This window comes from Nipponia nippon, unplaced genomic scaffold, assembly GCF_047370975.1.
Source record: "Nipponia nippon isolate SJK-2023a ecotype South Korea unplaced genomic scaffold, ASM4737097v1 scaffold_4, whole genome shotgun sequence".
Taxonomy (NCBI): domain Eukaryota; kingdom Metazoa; phylum Chordata; class Aves; order Pelecaniformes; family Threskiornithidae; genus Nipponia; species Nipponia nippon.
Window position 1 is genome coordinate 125,356,938 of NW_028262358.1, and position 25,239 is coordinate 125,382,176.

The 25,239-nt window shown below is 56.7% G+C and overlaps 1 protein-coding gene across 7 annotated transcripts in view; it reads left to right on the top strand.

The window, feature by feature from the left end:
- The window catches only part of EFR3B (EFR3 homolog B), a 49,436-nt gene that overhangs the window by 21,245 nt on the left and 2,952 nt on the right, over window positions 1-25,239 (top strand). For 5 of the 7 annotated variants that reach the window (XM_087776615.1, XM_087776617.1, XM_087776618.1 and 2 more), the window contains 20 exons: window positions 925-1,052; window positions 4,602-4,752; window positions 9,757-9,878; window positions 11,997-12,146; window positions 13,406-13,540; window positions 13,901-13,979; window positions 15,318-15,453; window positions 15,958-16,119; window positions 17,488-17,599; window positions 19,465-19,516; window positions 19,749-19,921; window positions 20,597-20,672; window positions 21,538-21,699; window positions 22,014-22,145; window positions 22,257-22,324; window positions 23,030-23,157; window positions 23,546-23,637; window positions 24,153-24,201; window positions 24,564-24,670; window positions 24,869-24,918. In XM_087776615.1, the coding sequence (XP_087632741.1) occupies window positions 925-1,052; window positions 4,602-4,752; window positions 9,757-9,878; window positions 11,997-12,146; window positions 13,406-13,540; window positions 13,901-13,979; window positions 15,318-15,453; window positions 15,958-16,119; window positions 17,488-17,599; window positions 19,465-19,516; window positions 19,749-19,921; window positions 20,597-20,672; window positions 21,538-21,699; window positions 22,014-22,145; window positions 22,257-22,324; window positions 23,030-23,157; window positions 23,546-23,637; window positions 24,153-24,201; window positions 24,564-24,670; window positions 24,869-24,918 (2,264 nt within the window). The remainder of the gene's footprint in view (window positions 1-924; window positions 1,053-4,601; window positions 4,753-9,756; window positions 9,879-11,996; window positions 12,147-13,405; window positions 13,541-13,900; window positions 13,980-15,317; window positions 15,454-15,957; window positions 16,120-17,487; window positions 17,600-19,464; window positions 19,517-19,748; window positions 19,922-20,596; window positions 20,673-21,537; window positions 21,700-22,013; window positions 22,146-22,256; window positions 22,325-23,029; window positions 23,158-23,545; window positions 23,638-24,152; window positions 24,202-24,563; window positions 24,671-24,868; window positions 24,919-25,239) is intronic. The other 2 variants (XM_087776614.1, XM_087776613.1) reach the window with 1 other exon arrangement.

Below are 25,239 nucleotides of genomic sequence, written 5' to 3' on the forward strand. Positions count from 1 at the left end.
CTCCGGTGCTTCACGCGCTGAAGCTCTGGTGCTCAGGCTGCAGGGACGTGATTTGACCTACCCAGAAACAGCTCCTGGGAGGCGGGCGATGCTTTGACTCCCTAAGACCATGCCTGGAGGGTTGGATTTTCCTTTAAAGCCTGTTCGTGAGCAGAAATACAGAAGCAGCTCCTCCAGCTACATCGGCCTGGAGGGACAGGCTTCCTTTCCCGGAGGTGCTGGGCAGATGCACCGTCCGAGGACAGATGGATGGGAGGATGGGGGACTGGACCTGAAGGCGTACGTCCTTCTCTTTGCAGGATAAGGAAAGCAGCTTGTAAGAGCGGGGGTCTCCTGGGGCCTCAACCAGGCTTTTGAGCTCAGAAGCTGCTTATGCTTCCAGGGTGTGGGGACGCTGGTGCCTTGCTGGCTGCCTTGCTGAATTGGAGATGGAGGATGCCCTGCCAGCTGCGCCTGGAGCATCCCAAATCTGGCCTCCGTCTCCTTTTCACAGCCAAGAGGCGAAGGCAGTGGAAAAGGGGCTCCCGCCTGGGGGTAGCGGGGCTGGGATTACCTGGGGAGGTGGTGAGCGCCTGTTTTGTCCTGGCACTGGCAGCAAAGCTGAACAAGAGAGGAGGCTGCTGCCGAGCCATGCGGAGAGGAGGAGGCACTGCAGTTGTCAATTGCGGCTGGCAGCTTGGCACACTTGTGTTGTTTGGCCTCAGCAGCCTGGAGGTGGTGATGTCCCTGTCTGCCCCTGTCCCCCTTGGTGCTGGGGCATTGCTAGGGGCTGGCAAACAGTTCTCGTATGGTGTACAAGGTGTGGGGAAGCACTGGGACGGGACTGGCGTCCTCCAGACCTCTGGCATCACTGCCAAGGTTTGCTCCTGATGTTTGCTGGGTCTGGGTGTGAGGCTGTGACACCTCTGTGCTGCTCTCTTTCAGGATGGCCTGGTGAAGACCAACATGGAGAAGCTGACATTTTATGCCCTGTCTGCCCCGGAGAAGCTGGATCGCATCGGTGCCTACCTCTCCGAGCGGCTCATCCGAGACGTGAGCCGGCACCGATATGGGTAAGGGCTGGGAGGCTGTTTCAGCCACCCCGGTGACTGGTGTAACGATGGGCCACTAGATAGTAGAGGGGGCTCAGGCAAGGGGGAGGATGTGTGGGATACGCAGGTCCTGCGTGCTCCAAGGTGTCCTGAAGCTATGAGCACACTGCAGAGAGACCTGAGCATGTTCTGCCTCTGAAAGCGAGACATGGGAGCACGCAGGGATGTGCAAACTCCTTGCAAAGTTGCAAGGGACCAGGCAAGCTGGGAGCCACGTAGCGTTTCCCTGGCATCGTGCTGTCTGTGCTTGAGGAGTCTGCGTGTGTATAATGTTTGTCCCTAGCAGCAGGACTGCCATCATCCCTCTGGGCCATCATCAGGAGCCTGTGGCACCCTCCTGGCCTTTAAAAGCCCCCAGTGGCTCTTCCAGAGCCAGATGGAAGCCTCGCTAGGTGTGGGCAAGCAGCTAAACAGGGTGGCCCTCGCTGCAGCTTGTTGGGGGTTATTCAGGACAAGCTTGGGTGTGTTGCGCCCCATGCAAATCTCTACTGAGCTACGGTGACGCTTTTCCAGAGAGCACGTGATGGGGAGGCATTGGGCTGGATGGGGATTGCTGTGTCTGTTCTGTCTGGCTGACCTGGTCCTGGCTGGGCCCCGTTCCCTTCGTCTTCCCTCCCCGCGTCGCTTCCAGCCAAGCTTTGCCATGTTTACTGCAAGGAGAGCAGCACCTGCCTGGAAATAGCTGACTGCCCTGATTAGAAATGCTGGGGGAGCACGGGAGGGCTCCTTCCCTTTGAAATAGCTCCCGGATTGATTCTTGTTGTCTCCTGAACAAAGCCGCGGCAGACAAACATGGCTCAGCTTCGTGGTGCGAACTTCAGCCTGCCTTTTATCCTGGGGGAAGAGAAGCCAGCAGCCTGCCTAAGAAGTGTTAAAGTTGGAGAACCTTCAAAGCCTCATCCGCATCACCCGTCATTGGGAGTGACAGGACATTCAAAGCTCTGCCTGATGTTATGCAGTTAAGCGGCTGTTAACAGGCTCTGCTTGCTATGTTGGGAAAAGAAAGGCTTTCAAAGATTTTTTGACATCTAATGACAAGCCTCAGCGGGTGGAGGGGGGGAATGTGTTCCCTCCTCCACTGCCTGTGCGTATAGGCACGTAATTGGGTTGGAGCACTGGCTAATTTTCAAAGTCTAACTTTGAAATGCCTGAAACGGGTTTGGATCAACCTTTTGTTTGTAGGTCGGTGTTGGCAGGAGCAGCAGGGCTTGCTCCGCCGCAGCCACCGCAGCCGGGCTTTGAAAGAGCAGCTGAGCACGTGGGTGCCTCTCCCACCTGTAAGATGAAGGTGGCCTTGGTTTCAGGCCTGTTGGGTGTCATCTTTTTCTTACCTTTATTGCTAAAAGGAGAAAGTGTTCTTGTTGGAGTTTGCAGCAATGCAACCCACCATCTGTAAGAGGATGGTTGGGGTAGATTGGAGGTGACAACTCCACAAGCGTCCCTTTTCCGTCTTGGTGGCCTGTGTCCAGTTGTCCCCAAAAGAGAAGCCATGCTCTTGCAATAATACTGAGCATAAAATGTTTTCCGCCTTGTTTCATATGAGAAAGGAGCTTGATGCTTCATGCTGGTTGTCGGCCACCTCTTCATACCTTTTTTTCCCTCTGGGCCAGTTCTAACCCAGTTTGACAGATGGGTAGGAGCCTCACAGATCCAGAAATAGCTGGCTGCTTATTTTCACAGTATCTGGAAGAGCTGTAATGGTGTCTGAAGGACGGGCTGCGGCGTGAGCTCAACCACGCTACAAGACACCAGAGAATCTGCTCAAGACTGGAGCCACATTTCAACAGTTCTGGGGCCTCAGGAGAAGGGATCGGTCTTGCTGTGTTTTACCAGCTGGAACCTGGAAATCCAGGGTTTCTCAGACACCTCCTTTTCCCTCCGAGAGGGCGGTTTGCCTCCCCAGCTGCCCTTTAACGCGCAGGCAGGGCTGGCGCAAGGAGCCGCGCGGCTCCTGCCTGCCTTGCTGCTGGCGAGCTCCGTGCTTTCGGGTTTCCCTCTTGCAGCACAAGCTGGTGGCTGCTGCGTGCCACCCAGGCTGCAAATTCAAGCCAGCTCCTTGCCCGGCTGGAAAATGGAGGTTGAAGGAGGAATCGTGCTCAATACAGAGAGATCTAGGCTTGCCACCTCCTGCTTTCTTGGCCGTGGCAGATCTGGGCTTGATGTGAGCTGCCGTGGTACAAAGATTCACAGCTGCACAGAGAGCAGGACTCAAAGGGAGGTGGTAAGGAGCTGTAAAGTTTGTTTTACTCCCAGTGTCCTGGTACCGGGTCTGTGTCAGGTGTTTGGGTACCCCAGGGGTCCTGCAAGAAGAGCTGGAGCTGTGGGACTCAGTGCAATCACCATTTTGTTTTTTTCTGTGTTTTGGGCAACTCCAGCTGGAATAAAAGTCTGCTCAGAGCGGTCAGAGGCTGGGATTTGCTTCTTCGCTGGGCTTTACGCACACAGTGGGCGACCAGCAGCTGGAGGTCAGTGTAGTCGTTGCACAAGCAGCCCATCCAGGGGCTCCGGCCACCGTGTTGGTAATGAACCAAACGCTGTTGGTGCAGAAAGCATTGCAGGACAAGCCTGTGAACAGGCTTTGCCAGAGCCACTCCGAGCAACTGGTCCAATTCGTCTTAGAAACACAAAGCAACACCTGAGAAATTCTGCAATTGCAGTGTAAGCATCTGGCCACCTCCGTAATGGGCACCCGATCGAAATTCATCGCTCTCAGAGGCAGGAGCATCGCAGGACTCGTTTAATAAATAGTCTGGAAGATGTGCCGTAGCAGCTTGCAGCGAAGCCAGCTGCCTGAGGGTGGTCTGTGGGTGAGCTCAGCCTGGTCGGGAGGGGTGGTGAAGGGATGTGCTGTGCCCCCTGCATGGCCGAAGGACCTGGCATGGATGCGTCCCGTCTTGCTGCTGTATTAGAAGCATCTTCTGGGCTTCCCCTGTCCCCGTTCAGCATGCAGGGCCAAGACTGAATGACTGAGCCAAGGTAATCCTGGTCTGTGCGCTGCTGGAGGAAACCCTGCTCGCCCCGGGGACTTCTGGGGTGATGTGAATACGCTTTGCTTTATTCTGTATTTAAGCAGAGCTTTTCTGGAGCATCAGTCTGATTCTGTGTTCTCGTCCTGTCCCTCCTCCCTGGCCAGGGCCAGCTGGGACTGGGAGAAAGGCTGTGTTTGATGCTGAGCCCACCCTGTACAAAGCTCAGCGCTCCCTCATGGGATAAAAAGACCAGTTCGGGGCAGGGGAAGCCCACAAACAGTGGGGGGGGAATGCAAGGTGTTGCTGGCAGCCTTGGTCCTGGGGCAGCTGGGTCTTCGCTAGGAGGAAAGATGCAGCCAACACCATCTAAAAATATCCCAAGAGTATTTTGGGTGTAAAATTTTTCTCCTTGGGTTGGTCAGGGCAGGAGGTTGGCATTTTGCTGGTGGGCACCCAGGCGGTTTGGGAGAGGGGAGGAGGAGGGATGGCCACGGGCCCACGCTGCTATCGGGGAGTGACCCTGGCCTCTGCCTGCTCCCAGGTACGTGTGCATTGCCATGGAGGCCCTGGACCAGCTCCTCATGGCCTGCCACTGCCAGAGCATCAACCTCTTTGTGGAGAGCTTCCTGAAGATGGTAGCAAAGCTGCTGGAGTCGGAGAAGCCCAACCTGCAGATCCTGGGGACCAACTCGGTGAGTAGGAGCGCAGCGGGAGGTGGCAGCACCCTGCTGACCCTGTCCTTGGCTTTCCACCCTGCCTGTCACCCCCACATCTCGGCACAGTGCCAGGGCAGGAAACCTTGTTGGGAAAGGATGGGGAACGGCTGCAGGGGAGGATTTGTGGTGTCTCCTCTCCTGTGTCCTGCCATGCCTGAGGTTTCTGAGACCCCAGCTGGGCTGCCTGCGCGCTGTCCCTGCTGTTTGCTGTCTGTGACCAGTCGCTGGTCTCGGATCTCTGCTGCCATGCCTTCCCTCTCCTGAATTCAGCTTTTCCTAAACGAGCCCGAGGACACGGAGGCTGTCAGCGGTTTCGGACAATAGACCAACTTAGGAGGTGATGGAGGTGATCCCCATGGATTTTCGGAGCTCTTTGTGCTCTGAAAAGGGCTGGCTTAAATAGAGCTGCCGCTTGCAATAAATGGCTTGGCTGGGGATGTGTCGGTCACAGACATAAAATGAGGGGAAAGGAGAAGCACGGATGAACAAAGGTGACGTCCTCCCAGAATCCAAACTGCTGATCCTGGCTGGCAGCCAGCAGCCACTTGTGCATGGCCTTTCTGCTGGTTTTTACTGGGAACACTGGGTGTACCTGACACCCAGGCTTGCGAGGGCTCTGCTGGTGCCTGGTAGCTCGGCTTGGACAAGCAGCATCTGTCCTTGCTGCTTTTTAAGAGGGGGTTTAGATGGAGCTGATCACCCTGCGGGCAGGAGGGTGGACTGGGTAGATGCAGTCTCGAGTGCCTGGGAAATGCATAGACAGCTCAGCCCTGAGCTTTAGTTCTCTGCCGTGTGTGACGGGGAGAGGGACGGTATCAATGTTCCCGCTGACGCCTCCCGGACAGGGTAGCACTGCGTCCCGTGATGCTTCTCTCCTCCAGGAGCCGGCATGGTCCCACCCGCGGGGCTGGAAATGCCTCCACTGAGGCATGGGGGGCCGAGCGGAGATCTTTCATGCCCCTTCTCCCTCGCAGCTAATTGCTCCCAGCTGAAAGCGATGTGAGCTGCCCATTGGCAAAACTATTAATGCTCAGCCCTTGACGAAGCGGGAGGATTGATCCATCAGTCGAATCCCACTGCCAACAACAGCTTACCGTGGCCTTTCAGTGCGGTGATGCCACCGTAAGCCCTGGGTATGCTGCAGGGGCTGCCTGGGAAAGCCCCTTGCAATGGGAGCAGGGTCTCTGGGCAGCACCCACATCCCTCTGCCCAAGGGTGGCCCAAGCTCCGTGGGAGACCAGAGAGGTGCCACTTGCTGTCCAGACTGCTTGAGACATGCTGGAGCTGCCTGGATCCGTCCCAGTGGCAAGCAGCTGGGTCTCTCGCTAAGAAAACACGCTGTGTGGCAGTGCAGCCCGGCCTGCAAACGCATGCAATATCCCCTTGCCCAGCCCTTGAGCTGTTTGGGAAATGCAGGGCTTGTCCCAGGGTCCAGAGGGACCTGGGGTAGAGGTAGGGTTTAAAGCTCAACTCAGCCAGTGTCTCCCTCTCCGTGGCCGCTCTCTGGGTGCTCCTCAGGTCCTTGGATGGTGCCCAAGCAGAGCCCTGCGTCAGAGGGGCCACCGGCACGTGGCGTGGAGCTGAACCTCAACAGGAGCTGCCAGCATGGAGCCGGGGAGGGGACAGTCCTCACCGCAGGGGCTCACGGTGCCACAGCAGAGGCTTCAGCGAACCGGCCCCAACACAGACATCCTCGAGCAGGACGCGTTGGGTCAAGGCAAGACGGAGCCGTGCCTCGTGTTCCCTGCCCGTGCGGAGCAAACCTCCCGTGTTCAGGCACCCGTGGAGAGGAGAGGTGGTCCTGGACCACGGATAGGTGTTTTCTTAGCGCCACTGTCACTGCGGTCAGGAATCAGTAGCGGGTGTTTTAATGAGGAGTCCAGATCAGGAATGATGGTTTAGTGATGCTTTTTTTTGCCTTCTCAAGCACGGCGGCATTCAGAGGGCAAATAGCACAGAAAACTTGTGGGCTTTTATAAAAAAGTGAGTAATGATAATGAAACACTTCTTCTTGTATCTGCTAATGAGGAATGTGCCTCAGGCTCGTGCTTAATTAGAGGGTGCTGTCTCGAGCAATCTTCACAATAACGGAGCTGATGGCAAAGGCAGGAGGAGGTTGTTTATAGAAACCTGCTCCAAGTGAGTCATTCTCCGCGGCGTGAAATCTCGCCTGAAACACATCTCCCTCCTCGCACAGAGCCAAGGCGTCGTGCTGCGGAGCGGCTGATCCCGGGGACCAGCCCGCCGGGCTCCACGGCCACAGCGCTGGAGGCGACAGCAGAAATCCAGCATCCCGTGGTCGCTATAACCCCATCCTGTAATCCCCAGGGTGAACATATGGAGCTGCAGCTTAAATCCACTTTGGTTTCTCATCCTCGTTAGGAGGCTGCTGGGCAACCTCCCCGCTTTGGGTAGGAACCATCTAATTTCGAGCTCGATGTCATTCCCATTTTATTTTTCCTTGAACCAACATTGATCTTTCATTTAAACAGCTCTTCCCCCGCCTTGATGTTCCTCTTCTGATGTATTTATGTCTGATGTATTTATAGGTGGCAGCGTTATCCCTTCCCAGACGTTGTTTTGCTTCTCTACGGCAGCTGCGCTCCTCGCGTTTCCCCTGCGCTTGCTCCCTGCTTGTCCCAGCCGTGTTTCAGTTGGACCTTGTTGGCCTCAAGCACGGGAGCTCCAAGCTGCCCAGCCCCTCACCCCTTCAAACAACAACAGAAATAGTGTTGCATTTCAAAGTTTCAAATTGTTTTCTCAGTGGAAATACAGCATGAAGCTGCAGAACAGCTTTTCGGCTGGGATGCGGTGCCCGTTAGTGAAAATAAATTGCTTTCCCTGAAGGTTTGATGCCTTCTTTCCTGCCGGCCCAGCTCTTGCTGGGTCATTTCCATGTGTCCTGGGGCTGCTTTGTGCCACTGGACAGTGGGACCGGGGTGGGCACCTCCCGTAATTGCTGCATGTTACAGCACCCTTGTAGAGGCAGCCAAGTCTTGGAAAAATGTAATAGTCCGTTAGCAAGCGGCAGAGTCCTAAAAATGTCCCGTTGACAGAACAAGGAGGCTTTGAGGCTGATTTTTCTCTGTTCTTGGCTGCTTTTTACAAGTTCTGGCCCCGCCGGAGGCTGCAGGCTGCAAGTGGATGCAGGGAGGGCAGCCGCCTCCAGCTGTTGGCAGATGTGAATGCTGTGCGGCATCCAGCGTCACCGGGCGTAGTGGCACCGCGCGGGGATGTCTGTCCCCTGAGGACAGAGGCGAGCAGGGCGTGGATGGGTGGGCTGGCAACCCCCGGGGCCTCAACAGCTTCAGCCTAAGGAGCGCAGATAAGATGGTCCTGTTTGGTTGCCTGATGGCATGAAACGAGCTGCTGTCCTCCGCGTGGGTGTGAGGTTGATACCTGCAGATACCGGCTGCAGAGAAGCCCTTTCCTTCCTTTATTTCACGACGCTTCTTGGCCACGGGACGCTCAGGTCGGCTCTCCCGGAGCTGCCGCAGGGAGCCCGGTTGCTGCTCCTGGCTCGGCATCCTGCCCTCACCTCCGGTGGCACGTGGAATTGCTGTGAGCTTAAAAAAAACCCACTTTGTGTGCTGCCTGGTACAGGGGTTTCTTATATAACAGCCCTGCATTTTTTCTGGTGAGTAAGAGGAGTTTTATCAGTTGGAGCTGGTCCCTGCACTCTGGGAACAGTTCCTGGCGGGGCTGAGCCGGCTCCTTCGCTTGCGCAGAGCCAGCCTTTGCAGCTGACGTTATTAATAGCCTGGCGCAGCGGGTGCATGCTAATCAGCGCCTGTGTGATGCGCTGGGACGGGCGGGCTGGCTTTGCCAGCTGCGGAGGGGCACCGGTGGGCCCTTTGCCTGCTGCTTTCCCGGCAGGGCTGGATGCCAGCAAATGCAGAAAGCAAGAATTGAGAAAAGCTTGCGGATGGGGTTGGGGTAAAGAAGGAGCTCCCGTGCAGCGTGGCATCTCCAGAGGGTGCCGAGCACCCTAAGAAATGCCGGGTGGCCAGGTAACCCCTTGGAGGTAGTTTAGGTCCTCCAAGCTGGAAGAGGAACCCAGCAGTCCTGATGCCTTGGCCAGTTAACAGCTGGGGTGGTTTTGGGGATTGCTTGGGCAGGGAGCATCCTCTCCCTTCCTCACACGCTCATGCAAGCAGCCTCAGCTTTCCCAGCATGGGAGCGCAAAAGCAGCCAACAGATTTCTCTACCTAAAATCTCGGCAAGCGGCCGCTCTCGCCATTGCTCCGAGCGGGAGGATAAAGCCCGGGGACTTGGTGGCACGACACTTGTCCCAGGCCAAGGATAAACCTCGTCCGTTCGCAGCACCAGGCGCCGTTGGGTGGATACAGGCTGAATGCTCTGTATGTTCCAGCCTTGGATTTTGTGGCAGCTCTTGTGCTATTGAGGTTTTATTTATTTTTCCTTTTTTAAAGCTCCCCCTCTCGGCATGATTGGATGAGTTGAGGTTCCCCCTTCCTGCCTAACCCTTTGTTCCCATCTTTTCGTGAATAAGTTTTGGAATTCAGAGGAAAGCTTGAAAACATGTTGATCCTTTCTTCCTCCTTAATTCTCTCCCTGAAAGCTTAAAAGCCAGATCTGTTGGTCAGCTGGCATTTCTGGCAAGCTCCGCGCCTGTTGGCGCAGCCAAGCTGGAAGGGAGCGATGGGACCACGTGCTGCCGGGTGCTGCGGGCGAGATCTGGGATGTGGTTAAGAACCTGCTTGCAATTGGTTTCTCCGCTGATGTTTCCCAGGCTGTTTTCACCCCTGCAGCAGCGTTTGGCAAACGTTGGCCAGGTTTTGTGCCTGGGAGGACGGAAAGAAGCTGGGGGCAAATATATGTCCTGTTACTAGCGTGTACTGCGTATTAGGGATCCCTAACTGCTGAAGCCCACAAATGTTTGCTGGTTTGGAGAGGAATTTTAAGAATATTTTTGTTGTCGTGCCCTCTGGGCTGACCCCCTCTTTCTTCTCTTCCTAGTTCGTGAAGTTTGCCAACATCGAGGAGGACACCCCATCTTATCACCGCAGCTACGACTTCTTTGTCTCCCGCTTCAGTGAGATGTGCCACTCCAGCCACGACGACCTGGACATCCGGACAAAGTGAGTAGGGTGGCCCTGGCCCCGCCGGCTCTGCGAACACGTCCTGGGGGGGCTTCCCTCTGCCTCCAGCCCCCGCCTTTCCTGCAGAAGCACCTACTTTTGGGGACAGGTTGGATGCAGGCTGTGCGTGGATTGATTGCTTTGTGCTGTGACGGAGATGCACAGCGATTTTTTCCCCAGAGCTGGGTGCATTCAGGCTGCTGGTCTTTACCCTCCCTTATTTGCCAAGCATTAAACCCTGCTGGCTATATGGAAAGATGAAACAGGAGCCTAGAAAACACAGCGCAGCACATATCCAGCCTGTTGCTGGTGGGATATTGCATGCGGTATTACATGTGTGTGAGAGAAGTTGGTTTGCGTTTGCTGTCCTGAGTGCAAGGCCAGCTGCCCTCAGGCATTGGCTCGCTCTGACCACGGCCGATGGCAGGACAAGGGACAACCGTGCCCTCGGCCTTCCAAATTCTTTTCTTTGGGCAAAACGTGAGCAGGTAATGCCTGCAGTCTGCCTGTCACAGGGCTGCCTCAGTGAATCTTTAAGCATTTCTCACCTTTGCTGCAGGGCCACGGCCCACAGGCAGCTGGAGCTCAGAGCAGGAGGCAAGGAAACGATCCTAGCCCCAAAAGGGAGGATGGTGAGGATGGGAAGAGGCCCCCCGCTCTTAGCAGAATGAACGTTCGCTCAAAAACTGCCTCCTGCAGCTGTGTGGTCTGTTATTTTCCACATTTAAAGGTGGTTACATCTCTCTAGACAGCACCGAGGAGTGACTTGCTTTGCTGTGATGGGAAGTGTACCCCAGGGGGATTAATTACGACCAAAGCAGACAGATTAATGTTGTTTGCTGCTGCCAAGGCCAGGCCTGCCGGTGGTGGGTTTAAGAAGACCCGGTGTTTGAAATGGCCCTGTGAGGCACCGATGGCATAGCACCCGCGGCTCTCGCCAGGAAGCTTCTGGGCAGGAGGCCACTGCTGCCAGAGATGAGTTTTAAGTAGAGCCCAGATGCCAGGCAGTGTTTCAGCGCGTTGTTTTGGTGCTGTTCCCGGTGCTGCCGTACCAGGGACTGGTTGCTTTGCAGAGGGTGAACCCCTGAGGTTCGCCACTCCTAGCAGAGGCTTGTCTCTGAGGACCAGACTCGCCTCCTTTCACCGCTGCAGACTCACAGGCAGGTTTTTTTCCTTAATAAGGAAATAATGCAGAAGGTTCATTATTTCCACTTGACCTTCAGGGCACTGGTGACGCTGGCTAAATTTTACTGGAGACTGGAAAAGAGAAAATTGGCAGCTCCTGTAATTAAAAAGGAGCACGCTGCTTTCCTGGGGCCTTGGTCCTGCTCAACTCTCCTCTCTCAAGAATTGTGTCTCAGTCAGATTATTGCCTTGATTAGATCTGCAAAACGTGTTAGGGAGACCTCAGAGCAAGTTATTTAATGCATTTATTTCTGCAAATAAGCACATGCTGTCTTTCTCAGCCATTGGCAGTGGATGTTGAGGGGCTGGTTTCAAACCTGGAAATCCTGCTGTGTAGGGAGATTTTTATTGATGACTTTATTGTTGACTAGAGCAGAGTCAGGATCTTTGGTCCCAGAAAGGACACAGGTGTCAAAAAGCTCCTAGGTTTCCCTAGCACCCAGCATCCCCACGGGCACAGCAAGGCTCTGCCGCTGCTGGGAATGGGGGAAATGGGAAAACCCTCCATGCATGCCGCACCTGGAGAGCGGAGACCTCCCAGGTCCCAAAACAATCCTTTGGAGAGGCCAGGCTCGCTGGTGCCACCTCTCCATCTCGGTGGCTGCTGCTTGCCTGCGGGCCTCCCGGGAAAGATGGATGGGAGCCGGCTGCTGCTGTCAGGACGATTTTAGCTGGTTCAGAGCCTTTCCCGCTCGCGTCTGTCGGGCTGCGGGAAGCCATGTCTCTCGGGGACGCGAGGTGGAAGGATTGCCCTGGGGTACACCAGGCCTGGAGCTGGGAACTGGGGCATCGCCTGCCTGAACCTCTCCAGCAGCGCAGATATCAGTGTCTTCTCTCCAACTTCTTGCAGTTTAACCTGTGTATATATGTGTATATAAATGTAAAATAACGTATGCTATATATGTAGCATTTTGGTGTCTATTTGTTTCCCAGGATCCGGATGTCCGGCATTAAAGGCCTGCAAGGGGTGGTGAGGAAGACGGTGAATGACGAGCTCCAAGCCAACATCTGGGACCCCCAGCACATGGACAAAATCGTGCCCTCACTGCTCTTCAACTTACAGCATGTGGAGGAGGCCGAAAGGTGAGTGCTTGCTGCTGCCATGACCCATCTGCTCCGCCAGCGGCTTTGGGGCCCCAGGGCTGATTTTAGCAAGATTTTGCAGGGCAGAGGCATTGCAGGCTGATTTGTGCCTGTGGCTCATGAAAAATGCGGCGAGTGGCCAGAGGGGAAACCCTGCGAGTACCTCACTGAAGGATGCAGCAGGTGGCAGAGCTCTGTGCGTCACCCGGTGCCGGGAAGGTTATTGCTGCCTTGGCCGCTGCAGGGCACCGTGACTCCCGTGGAGCAGAGCTCTCTGCGCTGTCCCTGCAGTTAAGGCATGCTGTTTGCAAAGGCTCTGAGCTGCCTGTTCAGTGGGTTGACCTCTGTGAGGGATTCCTGCTTAAATCCTACCGAAGCAGTTATTTTAAAGCCAGGCAAGAGGAATCTCAGGAACTGAAATACAGCTTTGCTCGCTGTCCCTCCGTTCTTCTGGCGTAACCCCCCGCCGGCTGCGTGCCTGCCACCAGCTGGGTGTTTGAAGGGGAGTTGCTTAGCTGAGAAGCGCAGAGCAGAGAAGCAGGCATGAATTCCTCCTGGGGTTTTCCTTTTGAAGGTTAAGAGAGATGTATCAGCCCTGGGAAGCTGGCTTCTGGCCAAATGCCTTTTCCATTTTTCTTCTAAACTGAAGCATCAAGGTGGAAAAAGCATTCATGGTGTTTGTGTGATACCCAACAGCCCGAGTGTGGAAAAAGGGGATGGATCTTATCTGGGGTATGCATGTTCAGGGTGACTCATGCCAAACCATGACTGCTTTGCTCTTCCTCCCCCAGGAGGCTGTGTCCACCCTGGGAGGACATTATGTCCTGCGTCCTCACCGATAAGATCCTTCCCCTTCCAACACTGAGCACCGGGATCCTCCTCCCGGTCCCAGGGATGCAGGGGCTGTCCCTGCTGCCTGGCACAGCCTGGTGCTGCAAGCGGGGCCACCCTGGCACGTCCCCCTCCTCTGCAATCCATGCACCCATGCTGCTCTCTGATCTGGCTCCAATCCAGCAGCGCTTTATCACTGGGCTCTGCTGGGATGGAGCTGCCCTGTCTGCCTGGCAGGGTGACATTTGGCTGCTGCGGGGTGGCTGTGGGCTGTCCCAGGGGTAGCCCACGGCCCTATGCAGCACGGGGTGCGGGCAGATGCCACAACCATTTTGCTTCAACCTTCCCTGGCCGTGCTCTGTGCCTCTTCTCCCCCACTGCTGTCACACACTCAGCGCCGCTCTTATCGCCCTCCTCTGCTTTCACAGCCGCTCCCCCTCCCCGCTGCAAGCCACCGAGAAGGAGAAGGAGAGTCCTACGGAGCTGGCGGAGAGGTGTCTGCGGGAGCTGCTGGGCCGAGCGGCGTACGGCAACATCAAGAACGCCATCAAACCTGTCCTCATGTAAGTTGTGTATCCCTCGGTTTTGGCACAAGGGAAACTGAGGCACGTGGAAAAGGCCAATATGGGCCAGAGCTAGGGTGGAGGCATGGTCTCCTCTGGCTCCCCTGGGCACGGTACTGGAGATGGGGACTGGATTTCAGGCAGAGCTCTCATTTTTGGATGCAATGAGGAAGGTGGCATGGGATAGATACCTGTCGCTGAGAAAAGTCACGCCGGAGAGGAGTTTGTGTCCCTGCCCTTGCCTGCAGTGTTTGCTCCCTGCTGCTTCTGGCCATCCCTGGTGCTTGGTGCTGCTTTGCACCCCTGCAGGGTTTGGGGGACCGACGGTTACTTTCCCCTCCGTTTGCATCTCTTCCCCAGCCACCTGGATAACCACTCGCTCTGGGAGCCGAAGATCTTTGCCACTTGCTGCTTCAGGATCATCATGTACTCGATCCAGGTGGGGAGCTGGCGGGACTCCGGCCGGCAGCACTGTTTGGGGACGCACGTGCATGCTTGGGGAGCGCCCGCGTCTGCCTCCACGGCTGGGCTGAGTCAGAGCCTCTGCCGCCGCATTGCCGCATCCCAGCGGTGCCGAATCCGAGCGCTCGCAATGAGCTCGGCCACCAAGCGTGCCCCAAAACAGGCTGGAGACCGGCACGCTCCGGGTGTACGGCAGTGTGGGCTGGCGGCCCCGCGGGTACACGGGGAAATGGCTAGTTAGCCTGGCTGTGTGCCAGCCGTGCGTGTTTTAGGATGCTGCTCGTGGAGCTTGTATCTCAGTCCCGGGAGCAATTCCCTCCCTCTCAGCAGAAAGCAAAGCCCTGCTGAATCAGACGGGCTAGCAGCGTGCTGTGAAACGCTCCAAAGGAAGCAGTTGGGCTCCGATGGAAAGCTGCCTCTTTCCACATCGCTGCCGTGTAAATCAGCCCAAGCTCCTCATCCCTGCAGAAAAGGAGAGGGGCTGTCTGGGGTGAAACGTGCCCTGGGCAAACCAGGCGTCGCAACAGCACCTGCAGCCCCCCTGTCCTTCAACGTGAGGGTGCTCAGAGGCAGACCCTTGCTGGGTTCTTCCCTTCTCACTGAGGGCCGTGGAAATGCAGTTTAGGTAAACCCCAAAGTGACGGGAAAGGACCATCCTTTTTTTCCATGTGGATCTCAATGGAACTCTGTTTGCATGGGTCCCTGCATGCTTTTGGGCATGGTACTGCCTTCCCACCCTGCTCCCACTCTGCTGAGGCTGTCCCAGACCTGCTGCCCCACTTCACCCCCTTGGGAGTTTGCTTCGCTTTTGGACTCAGCCAAGCTCTGCTTGGAGAACTCTTAAAGTGAAAAGCAGACCGCAGCCCCCTGCTCTCGTTTCTTCTTTTTAATCCTGTAAACTGCCTAAAACCCTTTACAGCGCTACTAGATTTTATAAAATCCTGTTAATGCATATTGGAGGTGTAAGGTCACAATAACTCAGCAGGACCCTTTTGAAGTATAGACATGTTTGGGAAACCCTGGCAAAAATCAAATCCCTTTTCCCCGAAATCCCCAGGATTAATTGTCACAACTTCCTTAGATCTGTACAGCTCTTTAGATCATTTTTCCCGTGCAAATTGCTCCAAGCTCTTGCTCAGTCATGTAAAACAGGCTTCCTCCAGGTGCCCCCTCTCATTTTGCATCTGGAGCTGTCTTGAAAGAGCTGGGCAGGGACTCGGTGCAGGATTGATCCTCGGTAGCCATGTGGGTTGCAGAAATGGGCTGTCACCTCGTGCATGCAGCACCCGTGCTGACGTTCATGCTCTCTTTCCAGCCGCAGCACTCCCATCTCGTGATCCAGCAGCTCCTGGGGCACCTGGATGCCAACAGCAAGAGCGCAGCCACCGTGCGCGCGGGCATCGTGGAGGTCCTCTCGGAGGCAGCGGTGATCGCAGCCTCCGGATCTGTAGGTAAGTGGATAAATTTATCCTTTCCATCCATCCCTTCACCCTTTTATTGCGGTGGGAGAGGTGCCAGAGGTTTGGGCTGGGCTCTGGCGTGAGCTGGTGATGGGAGATCCAGTCTGGAGCATCCAGGGGATCTGTTCTGTGCCATTTCGGTGCTCCCAAGCTCAACACCTATGCCCACATGCAGCGACCTAAACCTAGAGGGTTGAATGCAATGCCTGCCTTTGCCTTCATGGCAGGGGGCAAAGGGATTTTCAGGGGCTTGCTGTGAATATGCTGAGCTGACGGTGCTCCTGGAAGGACGTTTCTCTCCTGTCTTGACTGGGGAAGCTGGTCAGGGTTAAAAGTCACTGTGTGTCTGGCCAGACTGTTTTTCAACCTCTTTATGGGGTAGTGGGAGGTATAAACCACACTGTCCTGGGGGAAACTACAGCCTCCGTCTCCGCGGGGAAAACTGCCGCTCTCCTCCGGCGATGCTCTGCCGTCTCTCCCCTCTCGCCACCCCAGGTCCCACGGTGCTGGAGGTGTTCAACACCCTGCTGAGGCAGCTGCGGCTCAGCATCGACTACGCGCTGACGGGGAGCTACGACTGCACCGCCGGCGTCAGCACCAAGATCATCAAAGAGCACGAGGAGAGGATGTTCCAGGAGGCCGTCATTAAAACCATAGGTGGGGCATCCTGCGGAGGCGCGGGCTGTGCTGGTGGGTGACCCCCTGCACGGTGGGTTTCTGCCTTGTGCATCTGCAGGATTATCCGGGGTGAAACAAAGTCACCCTCGTGCTAAAAGCGGCGATGGGAAATGAGATTTGTGTGTTGCGGCGCGCTGCAAGCGTGGCTGCGGGTTATCAGCAGGTGGCATTGCAACCCTGGCCATCCCCAGCAGCGCTGCTGTCGTGTTTCTCCCTGGGTAGGAGACCCTGAGGAAGGGAAGGAGAGGAGGGAAAGCGGGCAGGCATCAGCCTGCTGCAGCCACTGAGGATGGGGATGCACCAGCCCCAAAAAAGGAAGGGACAGAGGCAGGAGTTGGCATCTCTCAGCCTCACCCTGCCTGGGCCTGGGGCTGCCCCACCTGGGAGGCGTTTTCATGGGGCCTGAATCATAGAATCACAGAATGGTTTGGGATGGAAGGGACCTCCAAAGGCCACCCAGTCCCACCCCTGCCATGAGCAGGGACATCTTCACCCAGATCAGGATGCTCAGAGCCCCGTCCAACCTGGCCTTGAATGTGTCCAGGGATGGGCCATCTCCCACCGCTCTGGGCAACCTGGGCCAGTGCCTCACCACCCTCAGCACAAACAATTTCTTCCTTCTGTCCAGTCTGAATCTCCCCTCTTTCAGTTTAAAACCATTCCCCCTTGTCCTGTCGCTGCAGGCCCCGCTAAAAAGCCTGTCCCCACCTTTCTTTTAGCCCCCCGTTAAGCACGGAGAGGCCGCAGTCAGCTCTGCCCGCAGCCTCCTCTTCTCCAGGCTGAACCCCCCCAGCTCTCTCAGCCTTTCTCCCCAGCAGAGCTGCTCCAGCCTCTGACCATTTTGGTGGCCTCCTCCGGCCCCGCTCCAACAGCTCCATGTCCTTCCCGTGCTGAGGACCCCCGAGCTGGAGGCAGGGCTCCAGGGGGGTCTCCCCAGAGCGCAGCAGAGGGGCAGAATCCCCTCCCTCGCCCCGCTGCCCACGCTGCGGGGGATGCAGCCCAGGAGACGCTTGGCTTTCTGGGCCGCCAGCGCACATTGCCGGCTCGTGGCCAGCTTTCCATCCCCCAGCACCCCCAAGTCCTTCTCGGCAGGGCTGCTCTCCATCCCTCCGTCCCCCAGCCTGTGCTGATACCGGGGGTTGCCCTGACCCAGGTGCAGGAATCACCCTGAAGGTGAAGCTGCCTGCAGGTACCAGGTCCAGGAGGGCATTGTCCTGTCCCATCCTGGCTGGGAGGGTCCAGCAGCCAGCTTGGAGCAGGGCAGGCTGGCAGATCCCACGGAACTGGGCGCTTCTGGGGGTGGTGGGATACGCCTCGCACGCTGCCAGCTCGCTCTCGTCCCCGCAGGGTCCTTTGCCAGCACGCTGCCCACCTACCAACAGTCTGAGGTGATGGTCTTCATCATGAACAAGGTGCCGCTACCCTCCTCGCAGCAGTCCATCGAGGCTGGCAAAGCCGGGTGAGTGAGAACGAATGCCTTCCTCTCTCCTCTTGCTCCCCCCTGCCCTGCTCACCCTGCCGCCGTCCCGTGTGCGGTGGTGTAAGGATTTGAACGTGGGGCTGAAAGTGCTGGGGAGCTCCTGAAACCGTTCCCACCTTGAGGTGGCCTTTGGGGACAGAGTGGGACATGGGCACATTATCGGAAAGGCTGAGCAGCGGGAGCTTCCACCGAAGACCGAGGGAAGTTGAGCAATGCGAGATCTTTGTTTAAAACGCTTTGCTGCCTGCTGCAAACGTGATGACAAGGGCCCCTTGAAACACCGGAGCATCGAGGAGGGAAGGTGTTTACAGGCAGTGGTGCTGCAGTTGAACTCTGCATTTCTTCGGGTACCTGCTGAGAGATTCAGCTGTCAGGAGCTCGGTCCTGGGGTGTCATCCAAAACCAGCCAGGAACTAAAAATAATATTCAGGGGAGTGACTTCAGATGTCTCAGGGCAGCGAGGTGAGTGAGGGCTGCCCGTGGCATTTGAGAAGCTCGTGTATGGCTTTGTGGGACTGACTGCTCATCGCTACCTCCCACCGCGGGCGCGTGGCCCCTCTGAGCTGCCTCTGAGCTTTTATTAACACTGAGCGGGAGGTGGTATTTATACCCGGCGGTGGAGGAAGAGAAGGAAGGGAAAACACCCAAACAACATAATTGCTTCAGAAGTGTGGGAACAGACCACGAGAGCTATTTGGAGTGAGGGTATCAGTGCTGAAACATGTAGGTAAGGAGCAAACAGATTTTCATGCTATATTTATCTTCAAAGTACAGTCAGGCTCTTCCCACTTGTCTGTGATGAGGGAGAGACTTTGCCGGCTGATGGGAGACACGCTCTGCTCCTCGCTCACATGGGGGTAATTCCAGGCGCCTGCGTTCAATCCCAATTCGCACGGTGGGAGACGCACCAGGTGCCGGGTGCCGTTCGGCCAGGGCAGCTTTCCTTGCTGCAGGAGCAGAATTGGGCTCGTAGCCTCAGGATGGCGGTCACTTCTCAGTGCCAGGCTTTGACACTGCTCCTTTATCAGCGCGTGAGCTTCCTCCGGGAGAGTTTTTTAAATCTCATCTGACGCTGTGTGAAGGATGGTGCTTGCTCTGGGTGTGTAGGTGAACCAGGAGTTCGCGGAGGAGCTGCAGCCTGCGGTTTGGCTTATGGAGATGCTGCCATTTGCGGTGTAGCTCAGTCCCTGGGCAGAGGTAGGCAGCACAGGCAGCGTGTCATGGGTGATGGGACAGCCTGGAAATCCCTTAGTAGCTCCCTGTGTCACCTTCCAGTACAGGGCTAGGAAAGGCTGAGTTCAGACAATAAGAGAATTCAAGATTTCCTCTTTTTTGCGTTAAAAAACCCCCCACGTTGCTGAAGTGGAAGCGTGGTTCACGGTGACTTTGCAAGAAGCGAGATGGGAGCAAGAATCAGGGGGTGGCTTCATGGACAGGAGGGCTTGGGCTTCGTCTTGCCAATTTGCAGCTGCTTAAAAGTGAGGAGCGTGTTCAGAGCTGGTGCCTGGCATCCCTCGAGAGCCGCTGTGGGACGGGCACATCCAGAGGGCGGTTCATCGTCCTGAGCTCAGCTTGCGCCTGCCTGGAGATGCAAGTGCTGCCTTGTTTCTGGTGCCTATGGCAGGACGTATGCTTTGATATTCGTCATTCCTTTAGCAGCCTTTTTGCTGGCTGTTAAATCCGGAGCTCATTTGCTGGAGACCTTTACAGCATGGCTGTTTGTGGTGGTGACTCTTGGGAAACTGGTCCTGCCCTTTCTGCGGCTTTTCCGTCCTTTGGGTCCGGAAGGAGGGTTGTTCTGTTTTCACTTGGATATTACCATTTATTTATTCTCTCCACGACAGGGAGAACCGGAATCGGCTGACACAGATAATGCTTCTGAAGTCCCTCCTCCAGGTACGAACATGTCGCCATCCCTGCAGGAGTGTCCAGCCCCCATGAGACACGTGGGGTCCCCAGCTGCTGGCGTGGGGGAGCTGAGCTCAGGGACCCTCTCCCCCAGCGTGGTTTAGGAAGAGCTCAAGCTGTATTTAGTCTTTCCTGCTTGCATCACCTCCTTTCTTGGTGTGTTTTAACCCCTCTCAAGCGACACTGTCATGTTGCCTCCCTTTTTCTTTGATGCTTGCAGGTCTCGGTGGGCTTCCAGTGCAGTAACATGCTCACGGCACTTCCCAGCGCCTTCCTGGACAGGCTGCTCTCCGCAGCCCTCATGGAGGATGCTGAGATCCGCCTCTTTGTCCTGGAGATTCTCATCAGCTTCATCGATCGCCACGGGAACCGGCAGAAGTTCTCCACCATCAGGTATGTCTTGGGGGGCTCCCCAACAGACCTGGGACCTGGAGACCCTGCAGAGCAGGTTTGGGACGGAGATCTGCTGGGCTGGGAGCGCTGGCAGGGTTATTAATAAATCTGGTACCAGTTCTGGGGTGGTTTAATGCTGCAGATCAGTGGTCTGCTAAGAACCAGATGGGTGGGGTGGCTCTCGGAGAGGCTGCGCCCAGAGGGACACGGGACCATGCTGCTGAGCGCAGCTGTGGTTAGACAGCGGTCCCAGGAGGCTGCGCAGGAGCAACCGCCTCCTCGAGCGGGTTCATCGACTGCATCGCGTCCCTACGGATAGGCCTGCTGGGCAGTCACGTTGGCCGTGCTGCGTTAGCTTGGAAGAAGGTGACTGTAATCCTAGATGGAAACATCTCCAAGGGTTTTGCTGTGGGCCTGCGAATCCACTTTGCTTGCGCACTTATTTGTCAACTTGTCTTTGTGTTCCTGAGCGCCACTGCCTTGAAATCCTGTAGTGATTTGGCTCAGTACTCTGGAATATCTGAATTGCTCGGATGGGTTTTAAAAGCCACCTTTAGCTTCCCCTCTCGGTTCCTCCCAGATGGCTCGTTCATGGCCAGCAGCTCTGCAGGCGTGCGGGATCACCTCCTCCCTCTGGTGTCTGAGTTTTCCCTTCCCCTTGGCCTTTCCTTGCAGCACCATCAGCGACATCTCGGTCCTGAAGCTGAAAGTGGACAAATGCTCGCGCCAAGATACTGTCTTCATGAAGAAGGTAGTGGCAGGGTCTGGGTCAAGTTGTCCTCGTGCAGAGCGGTGTGAGGGCTCTGCGTCTCTTTTCCCAAGTCACGCTGAGCCCTGGGGGAGTCCTGTGATGCCTCTAAACTCGGCGATGTCCCTGGGAGAAGCCCGTGGGATTCAATCTCCATCAGCGCTTCATGTGTGGGCCTTTCTAGACACCTAAATCTGCTGTTTGCCCCGAGGAATGAGTCCCCCAGGATGTGCTGGTATCCCAAAAGCTATTTATCAAGTGGCTTTTGAAGTTGCCTGATTATTTTAGTTATTTAGTTATTTTTATTTCCTCCCTTAAAACATTTTCAGGGGTGGCTCAAACCCCTCTGGAGCTAACTTGAGGCTAAGAGAGGATCAGTTTATTACCTTGCGTGCACAGGGAGCAGCAATGCAGCCCCTCAACTGAAAACCACAGCAGAGCTGTTTCCCTTGTGCCAGCGTGTGCCCTGCTCTGTCCCATGCCTCGCTGTCAAGCAACGTGTCTCGGGGCTTTATTTCTCTGTTGTGGTCTGAGCCGTGATTTCTATAAGGCTTCTGCAACAGAGGCATCCTTTCCCTGGGCTCGGTGCTGCGAGTGCTGTTTGCCTGCCCTGGGCTCTGCTCTTGGACCTGCCGGTGCCTCTTCCCCATCAGGGTCCAGCATGGAATGGTGAAACACCACCTGATGGTCACAGCTCCCTCTCCCCGGGGCTTTCGTCGTTTGCTTGGTGACCGGAGGAGCTCTGCTCCCTCCTGCATGGACGGAGGCCCCTTTGCTGGGCCCTGCTGCTTTTCTTTCTCTGCGTTGATGGCAGTGTTGCTCGCAGGGGATGCTCAGGAGGTGACCACATCCTTCTATGTCCCCACAGCATGGCCAGCAGCTCTACCGGCACATCTACCTGATATGTAAGGAGGAGAGCAACGTGCAGGCTCACTACGAGGCTCTCTACAGCATGCTGATGCTCATCAGCATCGAGCTGGCTAACGAGGAGGTGGTGGTGGACCTCATCCGCCTGGTGCTGGCAGTGCAGGTGGGCAGGGGAGAGCTGGGTGTGCTGCTGGTGCTCAGCGCCAGGGGCGGGCGGGCTGGGACGCGATGGGATGGGGATTGTTTTGGAGTTGGGGGTCTCTGAGGAAGTGGAATGCAAGTGCCTCCCCTGCTCTCATCTTCTCCCACCGTAGCGGGATCAGTCCAACACTCAGTCGCCTCGCCAGCCTCTGAAATGCTGCAAACCCAAGCTCCAAAAGCTGGCATGTCTGTAGGGCAGGGGATGCCACGAGGTGGATGGGGACCACCCTGGGGCCTTCTCCACCCTCGTCTCATGGGGCTGTGTCTCTGCTGCAGGAGATTGCCCAGATCAACGAAGATAACTTGACAGCGTACAACCGCTGCGCGCTCTTCGCTCTCGGTGCAGCTTACCTGAACCTCATCAGCCAGCTCACCACCGTCCCCACCTTCTGCCAGCACATCCACGAGGTGCGAGGGAGGGTCTGGGACGGGGCTGGAGCCTTGTCCGCGGCAGCTCTGGCGTCGGCTCTCCTGGCCACCCGTGGGGTTTGAGCTTGGCTCCTTGTTTGTCTTCTGCAGGTCATCCAGATGCGGCAGAAGGAAGCTCCCTACCTGCTCCCTGAAGATGTGTTTGTGGAGAGACCCAGGTAAGAGCCTGGGAAATACGTTCTTCCCCACTCCTGAGGGACTGGTATCCGTAAGACTGTGGGTGATAATGGGTTTGTCAGCCCTTCACTTGCTTGTGTTTGTCTCCTTTCCCATCTGGGGATGGCGCAATGGGAAGGACATCAAGTGGTTTTCAGCCTGTTTAGGATCTGAGGAGGATCCCATGCAGCCAGGGAAGGGGGTGGCTGCCCCTGCTTGCACTCACAGCCAGCCACATGGCAGGATCAGCTCTGCAGGCTGATCCCTCCCCTGCTCCGGCAGCAGGACGGGTGTAGATCTGGTATGTCACCCCGCTGCTCTGCCACGCCACCGGCTCGAGGATGCGTGTTGAGCATCCCCAGGCCAGGGCTGGCTGGGCTGTCCTGTTCCTGCTGCCACACTTGGCGTGGGTCACATTTGGCGGTGAGGTCCCTTACGGAGACACTGCCCGCAGTGAGCGCCACTGTTCTCTTGCGACATTCCCTAGGTCAGGGTGGTCCTTCCTGAACGCATCCGTATCCTTCGCGACGGGTCGAGAGCCTTTCTGGGACTCTGGCTTTGTGCCGGTGTGTGCAGAAATAGCGTGATGTATCCAGCTGTGCTGGAGCTAAGCAAAGCCACGAGAGCATTCTGTTTCTGACCCAAAGGGACTGGAAACCCTGCTGACGCAGTCTCCGTTGGTTTTTTTTTTTTCTCCATCTCCATAGGTTGAGCAAGAGCCTTGACCGCTTGGGCCCAGAGGTCTTCTTCTGGCAGAGCAAGATCAGCGAGGTGCTGGGTGGCAGCGGTTACAACTCGGATCGGCTCAGCACACCCTACATCCCCCAGCTGACGGGTACGCCCCACCCTGGGGCATCCTGGAGAACTGGGAGGAAACTGGTCCCTCACTCTGCAGAGTTATGAGGGTGTGAAGCTCTTGTGCTACACGTCGGCATGTTGTTTTTCTGCTGCCCTTGAGAGGTGTAGCCTTGGGGAAACTGAGGCACAAAGTGGTGAATTGGAAGCTTCCTGGAGTTGCCACATGGGTGGCTGGATGGGTGGAAGGAGCAATGAAGCCCACTGGGCTTGGATCAGTCCTCAGTTCTGCTGGTTTGGGTGAATGGCTGAGCACATGGACTGCTACCCTGGGCCTGGGACGGGAGGCCGCGTTCCCTGGGAGCTGCCTGTGCTCACCCGCTGCCCCCGGGGTGGCTGCCATTAGCTCTTCTGCTCTTCCTCCCCAGATGAAGATCGCTTGTCCAAGAGGAAGAGCATCGGCGAGACCATTTCCCTGCAGGTCGAGGTGGAGTCGAGAAACAGTCCTGAGCGAGAGCAGGTACCGTGTTACGCCAGAGCCGCGGAGGCTGCGTCGTCCCTTCGGCACCGTGTGCTTTTAGCAGCCTGACAGCGTGCAGTTAAGCCCTCTCTGATTCTTCATTTGGCTGCAGACATAATTGCTCCGCTGGCTGCGAGTGCAGGGGCCCATAGCTCAGCCACGGCGGGTCAGAAAGACCCCGACTGCCCCCAACGCTCCCCTCCAGGTGCTGGCAAGGGGAGCTGCACGGCAGGAAGGGTCTCGCACTGCTCTTTGGGTGGCAAATCTTTATTTTCCCTGTATGCATATTTCTTAGCTATGGGAGCCTTTGGAAATGTGTAAGGCCTGGCTAGTCCAGCCTGAAAAAAAAACATTTTAAAAGTGCAGTTTGCCAAGAAAGATATCCCTGATCTTTAGGGACAGACTGTGTTTTGGTGCAAGAATACAGCATGGGACACTGGTTCTGGGTTGCTGTGATCCCAGAATGGTGTCCTGTGCCATGTGTTGAACATCATCTGCTTTTCCCCTTCCTTTAGAGAGCACCAGCGGAAGAGATCACGTACGAGACGCTGAAGAAGGCGATAGGTAAGCGAGGGAGCCGGCTGCGGTAGGGAGAGGCGGAGGCTGGCATGGGGTGTCTGTATGGGTACCATCACCCCCGTGCCTGTGCGCGCGCACCGTGGACGGATGGATCCCCAGCGCCTCGCCATGGCAGCATTGCACCCACGTCACAGGGTGGCCGGGCGGCTTCGTAGCTCTGCCTGGCCCTGGGGTGTCCCTGGGGGGGGGTCCCTGGGGGGCCCGTCCCAAAGCCAGAGGCCGGAGACCCTCTCCTTGGCTTCCTAGTGATGCCCAAACCCGTGCTGGCTGCTGGGGAGGTGGGGATGTGGCACAGGGTGGTCCCTGCGGCTGGGGAGCAGCTGAGAGCCATCTCGCCTCTGCTTCAGTAGACAGCGTCGCCGTGGAGGAGCAAGAGCGAGAGCGGAGGCGGCAAGTGGTGGAGAAATTTCAGAAAGCCCCATTCGAGGAGATCGCTGCCCACTGCGGTGCCCGGGTGAGTCGGGGCTGTGGCACTCTAAATCCCCGTGGCCTCTCGGCTGGGGAGAGGTGGATGGTGACAACGCAGCTCTGAATTTTGCCAGCCCGCCCTCTCCCTGCTCTGAGGAAGGCCAACGGGGTGTTTGTCCCCTTTGTACCGCTGTGGTCCTCAGGCTGCAGCCGCACTAATACAGCCGCTATCTCTGCGTTACAGGCGACGCTGCTGCAGAGCAAGCTCAACCAGATCTTCGAGATCACCATACGGTGAGTTGGGGGTGACAGCCAAGCACGGTTTATTGAGCCACCCAAAAACCCACTGCTGGAGCACGGGGTGCCTGACCACGAGGCCAGTGCTGGCTGTGGGGCAACGGGAGCCACGCGTGCCCCCCCTCAAGGAGGCTCGTGTGCTGGGGACGAGTGCCAGCCTGGGACTGGGGCCTTTGCGATGGCACAGGGGACAAGGGTGGCTGGGAGCAGCCTCTGGTTTGTTGCCTCAGTTCTCCTCTGCTATGGTGGCACCGGGGAGAACTGCAACAGTGCAGGAATGTGCGTTTTCTGCACCAGGCTTTGCTTCCTCACCAAACC